Genomic DNA, 12457 nt, shown 5'->3' with positions numbered 1-12457 from the left:
GCATGCAAGGCAAGCGCTCTACCACTGAGCCACCTTCCCAGCCCCCCTTTTTTTTTCTTTTAAGCAATGTGAAATTGCACCATTGAAATAGATTCTGCTAAGTCTGTACAAGAATTCACATGTTAACAACAATATTACTGGTATTGATTGAAAAGTTCCAAAGTAAAGAAAGTAGCACTCCGGGTGATGTGTCTGAGATTTAAAGAACAAGCCCCTAGAATTATTCCTCTATCATATGTACTCAAATTATATTTTTGAAGGCTGCTGGCTATATCTGTGTTAGTTACATTGGAGAGAGACATAATGCTGAAAATCCTAACATAAACCATAAAATGATTGAAGGGGACCCATCTCCGAATCTGGTCATGCCATAGTGTTAGTGTTTTGAAATGTATATTCTTAGTAAAATCTCTGATAGACCTATTTCAAGATTATATTATTCCTTAAAATGAAACTGAAATGATGGTCAGAAAGTATTTTTTTTTATTTTCTGAGATTTATTAGTTTTCCATCAGGTAATTTTATAACTTCAAGATCTTCCCCTCAAAATTAAGACCCCCACCCCCCTCCTCCTCCCAAAGTTTAGAACTGGATCACTTGGCCCTTTCTCTTCTTATCTCCTCCCAGTTCAAAATGCTTGCATCTCTTGATGGCCAGCATCCTCTTGGATCTGCAGTTAGGCTCAACACATTCAAGCGTCAGCACAATCTTCTTGGTGGTTTTAGCCTTCTTTCGGAATATTGGCTTGGTCTGCCCACCATAGCCGCTTTGCTTCCGATCGTAGCGCCTCTTCCCTTGGGCATACAGAGAATCTTTGCCCTTCTTGTACGGGGTCACTTTGTGAGGCTGATGCCTGCCACATTTCTTACAGAAAGTCCTCCTGGTTTGGGGTACGTTGACCATCTTTGTAGTAGAGCTGTCGGGAGACCCGGAGACCACGACACGCGCCTCCCGCAGCTCTGAGGAAAAGCTCAGAAAGTATTTTTTAGAACACTTTTCAGTGCCTCAATTTGAGGTTATAGTTAAATGAGGTAATTGGTTCTGTGTACTTTGATCCAACTCATGCAATGGATCTAGAAAGATTTAAACATGGTGACAAATACATTTTACTAATACAGGTCATTCTTATTAGTCTTTAAATGAATATGTACTGTCAGCTGGATCCAGTACCTAGTTGCTATTTGCAAATGCCGGAGATTAATAATGGGCTGCTTGAAAGAAGAGATTTATTCTCTGTCCTCACTACCCAAATAAAAATGTTAAAGGCTGAATATTTAGTTCATTGCTAGCAATTAATTTCCCTGGATAATGCATGTGTTGACATGTGAGTGCTAATGGTCAACATTGCTATGAGTCTGCAATACCAACTATGTAAACAATGGTAGGGCTTGGCTCAAAACACTCATAATGTTTGCATCTGATGAATTGGGAGACAAAGGTCTGTATTGGTTTTATTGATTCTTGAATCCTAAATCAAGTGGAAATTTATGACTAATAGCTTTCTTTTTTATTTTTAGTCACAAGTTGAAGATTTAAATGAAAATCTTCTAAAAATGAAAGAAGCCCTTAAAACAAGTAAAAACAGAGAAAATTCATTAACTGATAATTTGAATGACTTAAACAATGAGCTGCAAAGGAAACAAAAAGCCTATAATAAAATACTTAGAGAGAAAGATGGAATCAATCAAGAGAATGATGAACTGAAGAGGCAAATTAAAAGACTATCCAGTGGATTACAGGTGATTTATTTCTGGTAGTATCTATGATTTATAATGTGTAAGAAGTTATCTCTACTACTTAATTTCATCTATATTTGCTATTTTGATTAATTCCTTTGATGACTTCTCAAGTTTACAGTTCCAGAATAGTATTTCATACAAAATACAGAAGCAACTATCATATTATACTGAGTAACATTTAAAAAGTATGATTAATAATAGCCTCAGGAAAATTCTGTCTTGGAATATTTTGTAGTATTTTGACAATTATTTTTAGGATGTAAAGCTATTCTTACCTTGTGTTTTTCAGAGCAAACCGCTGATAGATAATAAGCAAAGTTTAATTGAGGAACTTCAAAAGAAAGTTAAAAAATTAGAAAGCCAACTAGAAAAGAAAGTGGAGGAAGTAGATATAAAACCTATTAAAGAAAAGGTATGTAAAGAATATTAATAAAGTAGTGACTCTAAGTTAACAGTGTAGCTGATGAACAAATAATATGTGAATTCATTTAAGGACCAGTAGTGGTATGAACAAAGAAGTATAAAACAAATTTCTGTCATTTAGTTATTTACAGACTACATATGGAAGCACCTATAGTGTAATTTTAATTTAGTAATTATTGCATCATCTCCAGATCCTTTTCCTGACATTAAATTATTTTCAGTGTCTCTTCATATATATATATATATATATATACACACACATATATAACATATATACTTATATATACAATTGTATTTACCATTTGTCCGTCACAGTAGTAGCTTATGTTGTTTTTTGAGATTAGGAACAATGATGTAGAGTTTAAGACCTCTACTTTGAACCAGAGTGTCCTTTTGCCTTAAGTACACCAGACTTATCTTGGGGTAAACATATGATCTTAACTATATTTAGATTTAGAGTAATACTAGCCAATTTGCTCATCACTTATTTCTATAATGTGAGATAAATTCCTTAAAATTTTTCTGTAGGTTAACTAGAAGACTATAGAAAAAGAAACACTAAACTTGATCAGAATGCATGTACTTACATTTGTTATCAACAATAAACGAGAAATGTCTTGATGGTAACATTGAAAATACCAAAAGTTACCTGGGAAATATTGATGTTAGTAATAAGTAGAGCAAAAGTAGAGCATGGCTGGGCATTGGTGGCTCACGCTTATAATACTAGCTACTCAGGAGGCTGAGATCTGAGGATCACCGTTCAAAGCCAGCCCGGGCAGGAAAGTCCATGAGACTCTTATCTCCAATAAACCACTAGAAAATTGGAAGTGATGCTGTGGCTCAAGTGGTAGAGCACTCACCTTGAGCTGAAGAGCTCAGGGACAGCGCCCAAGCCCAGAATTCAAGATCCATAATGGACAAAAAAAAAAAGGTAGAGCACATAACACTATGTGCTCAATACCTAGCACACACACAAAAACTCCTGGGAGTAGGAATATTTGCCCCTGAAGAAAAAAATCACTATAGAGGAGCTATTGTGAAGAAAAAAAATTGTTTTTTTTTTTTACTGTGAAAATACCGTACAGAGGAATTACAATTACATGGGCAAGATAACGAGTACATTTCTTATCAAGCATTGTTGCCTCCTCTTTGTTTCCCCTTCCCATCCCTTCTCATACTCCCTCCTCCCCCCACCTGATCCTCCCCCCAGCCCCCACCAAAGTTGTAAAGTTCATTTTACGACATAATGACTTGTACATCTCATTGTTGCAATGGGTCCACCTGTATCCCTAGTTAAACGATTTGATTTTTTCCTTCCCCTCCACAAATTATACCAACATCAAATACAGTGAAAGCATTGGTTATACCGTGGGGGAGGGACATACAAAGCAACAAAGAAATCATACAGAATGGAATTCTATGCCTCCATCAGAAAGAATGACATTGCCCCATTTATTAGGAAAAGAAAAAAAATTGTAACATAAACTTTAGCTAGAAATTTTTCTATATCTATCAAATAATTCATTAACATAAAATCAGAAAATTAAATGTCTGTAAATGCAATGGATAGAAAATGTGTAAAGAAATTTAAGTGTTTTGATAAAATATATACTCCCCAAAATGTTTCATAATGAAAACTATCAACATTATTATAATTTTGATGAAAATGGTTGCTTTTGTATTTGCAGAGTCATAACCTGTCTTTTAGAGCTCTGTTGGTGAAAACAGCAAGATTAATATAGGCCCTTACTCCGCTAGATTGCTACCTTAGCTACCTGCCTGTGGGATAGACCTAATTTCTGGGTGTCAGTCAGGTCCTACCCTATTTCTTATCAGAATACTCAGCAGCATGTTGTATTGCCTAAACTCTGACCCCTCTCCTTCAATATATTCTTCCTTCAAATGGAAATAATACTGTGTATTGTTACTTTTGTTTTTTAAATATTTTGACTATCAATTGAAATTATATGTGAAAATCTTCTAAGATACCATGTCCATACCACTGTAAGATTTTAACGTATTTCTTTACTAACTAGTAATAGAATAGAATTTAACACCAATATGAATACCTGTATCTAGGAACCATGACAGTATTTTTTCATATTCTATAGTACATAAAAAGTTCTATTTTATATTCACAGAATGCTTTCATATTTCATATTATTTGTAAATTTCAACACTTTTTTCTTAGCAAACAAGATAGCTACTTATAAAAAATATCTAGCCCTATTCCTTACATTTCTTTCTCCATAGCAATTATTTGTTTGTGAACATACTGAATATTGCCTGTTTCTGTGTTCATACTTCTTTGTCCTTGTTAGACTGTACACTTTGAAGGCATTGATTAACAAGATTGGATTGATTATTTTCACAAAATGCTTTAGTAGAAGTTTACCTTAGGCATGATTACCTATATTAATACCTTCATGTAATGATTTCCTAATGATGTTACCATTAGGAAGAACTTCTCTTTCTCCCTATAATTAAAAGAATAAAGTTTGTTTAAACTGAAGATTATTCTTGCTACTATATTGACATGCTTGAGGATTCTGGAGGTTATCTAACAAAATAGATCTCTACAAAACTTTTTGTAACATTGGTTTATTATTTCTTAAGGGTTAACCTTAAAGGAGATTAAAAATAATATTAGTAATTTTGTAACATTTTTATTGTTTACAGAGTACTAGAGAAGAATTAATTAGGTGGGAAGAAGGTAAAAAATGGCAAACCAAAATTGAGGGAATTCGAAATAAGTTAAAAGAGAAAGAGGGAGAGGTCTTTACTCTGACAAAGCAGTTGAATACTTTGAAGGATCTTTTTGCAAAGTAAGTTTAAAATTCATTGTAAAACTTACACTTATTTGTAAAATCTATGAACCTGGAATTGTAGGATTTTACCATAGTTTATAACATGAGAAGCTTCCCAGTTTGAATTACTTATCTATAATTCATTTTTTATTTTCCATAGAATGTGCTTGAAGTTTATTTTAACCATTATAAATGGAGTTTCCTCTGATTGTAAAATAAGTTAGTTCATTCCAAATACAGACTGGAATAATGACTATGCTAATGACTAAGCTTCAGTTAAATAAATTGAACAACCCAAACAGTAAATGGTATGTTTATAATTCTATATTTACTTCTACAGAGCTGATAAAGAGAAGCTTACTTTACAGAGGAAACTGAAAACAACTGGCATGACTGTTGATCAAGTTTTAGGAGTACGAGCTTTGGAGTCAGAAAAAGAATTGGAAGAATTAAAAAAGAGAAATCTTGACTTAGAAAATGACATACTGCATATGAAGTAAGTTACTACATAGGCTAGTACCATTTTGTGAAAAATACTAACCAGTCAATATGGAAACCATAGTCTGGGTTGTATTGACTATCTTTCATCTTGTGAGTTGAGGTAGGTTAGATTCTTTGCATACTATATAATTTGGGATTTATATTCCCTTTTTCTGGCTTTCATGAGATAATACAGTTCATTATTATCCCTAGTGATCCTACCAGGCAATGGAACACCAGAGCTTAATTCTCTCTACTACTTAATAATCACTGATCAATTACTCATTCCTCCATTCCCCTGAATCTTCCACATCTTTGGTAACCACTATGCTACCCTCAACATCTATGAAAGGTTTTAATATTCTAGATACTGCCTTCTTGATAGCAGTCAATTTCATTAGAGTGATGTGGCTATCTCCCATTACAATTTTGCTTTATATTCCCTAATTATTAATGATATTGATCATTTTTTCATGTGTTCATTTGTATATATTTTTTTAATTAATAAGATTTTTATTGTGAAAATACCATACAGAGGGGTTACAATTATGAGCAAGGTAATGAGTACATTTCTTATTAAGCATTGTTGCCTCCTCCTCTGTTTCCCCTTACCATCCCTGCCCTCCTATCATCCCCCCATTTGCATATATTCTTTTGAGAAATGACTTGCTCATTTTTAAATATTTGCTTTGCTTGAGTTTTCTAAATTCTGTGTGCATGTTGGAAATTAATCTCTTGTCAGAAGTATAGTTTATATTTTTCCCATTCTGTAGATTGTGTTTTTATTATGTTGACCATTTTCTTTGCCATACAGATTTTTTAATTGATATAATCCTATTTTTCTGGTTTTAGCTTTATTTCCAATGTTTTTGAGAACAGTAGATCTATGTTAATGTCCATTAAGAATGTGCCAGTGTTCCTATATGAATACCAGTATGAATGTGATATGAACCTAAGAAGTTAAATTTCTTTAAATTAACATTCTTAAGAGTTTCTATCCTATATACAATCTTCTTTTATTCTAGGCTACTGTTTTCTTTTTGTTTTAATCTTCAGATTTTCCCATGATAGGAATTACAATTTGTTCAAAACATCAGTTTATAGTGAATATCTGAGCAGTACATCTTTCCCATCCTTGTTTTTCTAGCACCAAATATAGGTATAAAGCAAAAGTATTAGCCTGATTTCACAAAGATGATCATTTTACATTTTTTTTTGTACTATGGGGATTTCAACTTGGGGGCCTCGGGCTTAGGAGACTGGGGCTCTACTACTCAAGACACCCCTGGCCCCATTTTACCCTTCAAACCTTTTAATACTTTTTTTTTTGTAATCATCAAACATTTTTTCTGAACTTCAAAATGTCTTGCTAATACTTTTAGAAGTTCTCTGTTTTATAGTTGTTGTTCCTACTATAAATCTGTGAGGGCTAAGGTAATTGGAAAACACTTCATAGAATTAATTTAACTGGTCTCCTTTCCAAGTTAAAGCAATTTGAGTTTCTTAATGCTATGAATTGAATCCAGATATTGAAGGGAAAAAGGGACATACAGGCATAGACATAGAACACATATACCTAGCAAGAAACTTAAAGAGAAGGGTCCAGGTTTCATGTGAAGAGTAGGAGTGAATTTTCTTCTCATTTAATGATAGACTACTGGACAGTACGGTTGGACATACATGTAGTTGCACCAAGGTATGGAGACTATTTTAAATCAGGTAAACACGTTTATACTTTAAATGTGAGATTATTATCTGGAATCAGTAAGAGACTTTGTAGATCTTTGAGCATTTTGATAATGACATAAATATTACTCAATTTTTATATAATACTTTTTAAAGGGGTTATTTTAGGTCTCTTACATAAATCCATGTAAATAAACAAGTTTTTCTTGTTAGCATTAGTGTGTTTCTACAAACAGCATACATTTTTAAACTGGTAAAGATACTACTTAATGAATGTTCAAGGGGCTTATTTTTAATACAAATTGTAGATTGTGATTTTCTTCTTCCCTCTCTCCCAGCTCACTTATTTTCTTTCTCTTTCTTTTTTCTCTCTTTTTCCCTCCCTTCCTTCCTTCCTTCCTTCCTTCTCTGTCTATGTGTGTGTCTTTCTCCCTCTCTTTCTCTCTCTTTCTTTCTGGATTTTTTTAGTATAATATAGTTAAAGTAAAGAGAAATGGGACATGAGAAACATTTCCTACTCCCCATGTAGTAAATAAAAGTTTAAGACTTGTTGTAGTTTATATTTTATGATGCATAGAAGTTTTTAAACCCTAAATTGAATATAGTATAAAGAAACTTATTTCATTTGTTACTTCTGTCCTGTACATTGTCATAAAATAGGGAAAATTTGAGATTTATATACAAAGTATCTATGATTGTTGTTTATAGGACCCAACAAGCTCTTCCTCGAGATTCTGTGGTAGAAGATTTACGTTTGCAAAATAGATTCCTTCAAGAAAAACTTCATACTTTAGAAAAACAGCTTTCAAAGGATACATATTCTAAGCCTTTAGTAAGTGTATATGTTTTCTTTTTTCTGTTTTTAACTGTAGAAAAGAAAATTCAACTTCCTTTATGATCTTTCTCATTAATATTGATACAGTCCATTCAACTTTATTTCTGCTAGGTAATGATATACAGTAACTTCGTTAATCCTCTTTAATCCATCCTCCCTTTAGTAATACTAAAGTCTATTTCTTTGTGCTTTGTATAAAACTTTAAAATGACTTCTAGAAATGCTCAATAAACATGGTAAAACTGAATTTTCCTGTGTTTGGAGCACATAGTTAAATGTAATGGAAAAATAGAATGTTTTCAGATATATATGGTACATGTATAATTTACGAAGTCTCATCATGAGTGAATAATGCGGAATTTTTCTGTATCTTATTTCTTATTTTAAATATTCATTGTTTTGTATATTTCCCCTTTTCACATTTCTTGTCTTATACTTTGGGCAGAATCTGGTATGGGACACAATTGTGCTTTCTACAACATTGTTACTGTTGTAAATAATTACAGATATAACAATTTTCACACTAAACCCTGCTTTATCCAGGAACAAAATATATAAGCAAAACATAATATTCAGAGCTAAAAATGGAAGAAAATAAATGTTAGGAACATCTTACATCATTGGGCACTTAGAAATGTTCTGCAGTATTATTGAAATTAAAGACACAAAAGAGAGGATGCTATAGATTGTACTGAACTAAATAATTATGAATCAAAGCTAAACAATAAATTCAGTTTAGGTCAATTAATGGTAACAGTAGATTTTAGCTATTTTTGAAATTTATCAAATCCTAAAATAGAAAAAAAAACAAGAATGTTGTGAAAATGATAATAATAAGCAGGAACATAATGAGGGTAGATGTCTACAATCAAGATGTTAGCAAGGTTAATTTCTTGTAAAGGCCTTGAAGGAAAGATGTGTCCGAAGTGTTGAGATAGATAAACTTCCCCTCTAATTTCTTATTTTTGTAAATATACTAGTCATTGGTAAGGTCTCATCTAAACTCTACTATGATTAAGTGACCTTATTTAGAGATAAGATCATGTAAGTAGTAGGAAATTACTAACTTTAATGTATGAATTTGGAGTTAGAGGAAACAACTTAGTCTATAACAATTCAATAACTTTTAGTTTGAACAAAATCAGTATATATTAGTTTAAGCATTATGAAGTATACATAAAGTCATTCTTATAGATGTTTAAAGTCATAATTGGTTTTACTTTTGATTTTAAACCAAATTACCTTTTGTATTGCACGGTAATATATTAGTTTTGGTTTCTGTAGAGCTTTCTGTTATTGTTTTTGTTTTCCATATTGCTTTAAGAAAAAAATTCCTTTCTGAGAGGAATTTTTTGAGGCTTTTATTAAACTTTAAACACATTCTAAATTCCACTTTCCAGAAGACTTCAGAAACTGAATCAGATGATTTTTATCAAAAAGAACAGGAGCTTCAAAGGGAAAACTTGAAGTTGTCATCTGAAAATATTGAACTGAAATTTCAGCTGGAACAAGTAAATAAAGATTTGCCAAGACTAAAGGTAAACTTAATGTTTATTACTGTAGTTAGAATATGAAATCCTTAAAATTCTTCCCCATCCTAGTTTACTTATATTAGCATATGAAATACACATTCATAAAATATCACATCTGTGTTGTTGAGGGCCTCCATTGTATCAAATACTCTTCCTGCTGCTAGTATATGATAAAATAACAACAATAAAAAAATCTGTTTACTCAGAGTTTCTCTTCTAGTGGGAAAGACTAATAGTAAACAGGTTAACATAGTGACCCAGCTAATGTGCAGAACAAAAAAGGAGAAAAATGAGGCCTGATTGGAGGAAACTAGTGGTGAAAGTGTATGACTTAGAGTAGCAAAAAAGTGCTTATACAAATAATGGGAAAAAAATTCCAGAAGATAAAACTAATAAGTTCGGTGCCCTGAGATTGGATACATGTTGTATTTCATTCATAATTTTCATGCTTGGACATAAAAGGATAATTGTTTCTTTTAAAAATATTACTAAATAAATTTTGTGTCTTTCCTTTTTCTGTATCTACCCTGTTTATGGGAATCTTTGCATCTCTTGACTAACTTTGCAGTTCTGTTTTCTAATGTAGACTATTAGCAGTTTGTCATTTCCACTGGTGGTAATACACCTTAGAAATGTCCTGTTTCTTAACCATTGTAAGAACTTCAATTTTATTTTTCTGTTTCACATGGTAAGTATGTACATGTATAAATTATAGGACAGTTAAAATCAGAGTTCTAAGCTGGGGACCAGTGGGTCATGCCTGTAATTCCTAGCCACTCAGGAGGGAAGTAAGATCTGAGAATTAGAGTTCTAAGCCAGCCAGGGTAAGACTCTGATTTCTAATTCCACCCAAAAATCATAAGAGGAGCCATGGCTCAAGTGGTAGAGTGCTAGCCTTGAGCAAAAATGTTGAGGTATTATACCCAGGATCTGAGTTCAAGTCCAGACCCAGCACCAGAAAAAGAAAAAGAAAAAATTCAGAGTCCTAAACTCCAATTTATATTGTATACTTAGGAAATAGTATAGAAAATATTTCTTAAAAATTCATGCTCTATATACTGTTTTGTTAATTTAACATATTCAACATAATTCAAATTGTTCCTTGTTTCTTTTAATAATTCCGTTGCTTAATTTGGCTATACAGCTTTAGACTTTATTAAGAAATGTTTTGCCGGGCACCAGTAGCGTACACCTGTAATCTTAGCTACTTAGGAGTCTGAGATCTGAGGATTACAGTTCAAAGCCAGCCTGGGCAGGAAAGTCTGTGAGACTTTATCTCCAATAAACCACCAGAAAACCCTAAGAGGTGCTTTGGCTTAAGTCATAGAGTGCTCGCTTTGAGCTGAAGAGGTGAGGGACAGCACCCAGGCCCAGAGTTCAATCCCCAAGACTTAAAAAAAAAAATAAAAGAAGAAGAAGAATTGTTTCCTTTTAGTGGTTATTGTTTTGTTGGATTTTTACATATTTTATCTTTTAGAATCAAGTAAGAGATTTGAAGGAAATGTGTGAATTTCTTAAGAAAGAAAAAGCAGAAGTTGAGCGTAAACTTGGCATGGTTAGAGGGGTAAGTATATTGTTTTGGAAGCAGGGCCAAAGATTTAGGCCCCTGTTGATTTTAGACAGGTGAGTGGCACAGATGGAAGCAGGAATAAACACAGGGATAAAGCAGGAACCTATTTTGGTAATGATAGAAAATACCTTATGGAGGCAGTAACAGCATTAGTAGACAGCTTTCCAGAAAAGTTTTCTTGGTGACAGTTAACAACATTTGTTCCAAGATGAAAAAATATATATGTATTCATGCTATAAATATATAAAATAACACATCAGTTTAAAACTGTAAAGAATTTCAGAAGAATAATCTTTTGTAAATTAATGAATGTGTTTATTAAAATTATATAAATTTACATATTATGATTACTCATTATACAATGGAATGCTAACATGTTAGAAAAGAGCTAAGAATATTATTTTACTCAACTGTTGAAAATTGTTTTATCATAAATATAAGCAGTTAAAGTTATTAATGATAGATCAATCTCTTCCTAGTTCTACACTGGTTTTCATTTCAGATGTCTTCTGTTTATACCAAACAGAACTAAGTGTCTAAGCAGTAGCTACTCAAAGAAATTGTCTTTTGAATGCTATAATTACAATTAGGTTATTCATGAGCTGGTTCAAGACACAGTGAATTTACTCCACACGAAGAAAACTGTAGGGTGTTAGAGAGAACACTAGCTAACTAGAATACTTCAGTTTATTCATTTGATTACACATCAAGGCCTAGAGTATTTAAGTATTATTTATAAATTATATGACTTGAGGAATATCAAATACTTTACCATGATCTTTGAGTAAATAAAGTAAGAATTAGAATTCCTATCTTTTAGGTTGTTTTAAAGAGATATTTAATTAACGTACGCTGGGAAATAAAATATCAGCAGTTGCTAATAAGATTACTTCAATTAAAAGACCTGTGGGTAGTACTGGGTACTTTAAGTTATACTCTACTAAATATTTGTTTTAAAAGTTTGCATATTCTTCTTCAGTCTGGTAGAAGTGGAAAGACAATCCCAGAACTAGAAAAGACCATTGGTTTAATGAAAAAAGTAGTTGAAAAAGTCCAAAGAGAAAATGAACAGTTGAAAAGAGCATCAGGAATACTTACCAGTGAAAAAATGGCAAATATTGAAGGTGAAAATGAAAAATTAAAGGTAATTTTTAACGTGATCGTATTTACAGAAATGCTTTGCTATTATAATTATTTACTTATTTTAATTTTTAGATGAGAATTCAGTGCTTTGTTTTTTTTAATTTAATTTAATTTTATTTGTGAACATACTGTACAGAGTGGTTACAATTGCATGGGCAGGATAATGCGTACATTTCTTACCAAGCATTGCAGCCTCCTCCTTTGTTTACCCTTCACATCACTTCCCAGCCTCCCCCCTA

The 12457-nt window shown here is 32.4% G+C and overlaps 2 protein-coding genes across 2 annotated transcripts in view; one reads left to right on the top strand and one right to left on the bottom strand.

The window, feature by feature from the left end:
• The window catches only part of Cep290 (centrosomal protein 290kDa), a 77668-nt gene that overhangs the window by 53238 nt on the left and 11973 nt on the right, over positions 1–12457 (top strand). The window contains exons 40-47 of the mRNA XM_013018821.1: positions 1518–1739; positions 2029–2151; positions 4845–4990; positions 5313–5468; positions 7847–7970; positions 9374–9511; positions 10983–11069; positions 12055–12219. Of these exons, the coding sequence (XP_012874275.1) occupies positions 1518–1739; positions 2029–2151; positions 4845–4990; positions 5313–5468; positions 7847–7970; positions 9374–9511; positions 10983–11069; positions 12055–12219 (1161 nt within the window). The remainder of the gene's footprint in view (positions 1–1517; positions 1740–2028; positions 2152–4844; positions 4991–5312; positions 5469–7846; positions 7971–9373; positions 9512–10982; positions 11070–12054; positions 12220–12457) is intronic.
• Positions 477–918, bottom strand: LOC105989369 (60S ribosomal protein L36a-like). Its single transcript, XM_013021362.1, has one exon. The coding sequence runs from the start codon at positions 901–903 to the stop codon at positions 583–585; it is 321 nt and encodes a 106-aa protein (XP_012876816.1). The 5' UTR covers positions 904–918; the 3' UTR covers positions 477–582.

Source organism: Dipodomys ordii, unplaced genomic scaffold, assembly GCF_000151885.1.
Source record: "Dipodomys ordii isolate 6190 unplaced genomic scaffold, Dord_2.0 Scaffold3, whole genome shotgun sequence".
Classification (NCBI taxonomy): domain Eukaryota; kingdom Metazoa; phylum Chordata; class Mammalia; order Rodentia; family Heteromyidae; genus Dipodomys; species Dipodomys ordii.
This window is presented reverse-complemented; position numbering and strand designations above follow the sequence as displayed.

What these genes read in the sequence shown, in the direction of transcription:
- LOC105989369 (XM_013021362.1), bottom strand. Translation starts at nt 903, where the DNA reads ATGGTCAACGTACCCCAAACCAGGAGGACTTTCTGTAAGAAATGTGGC.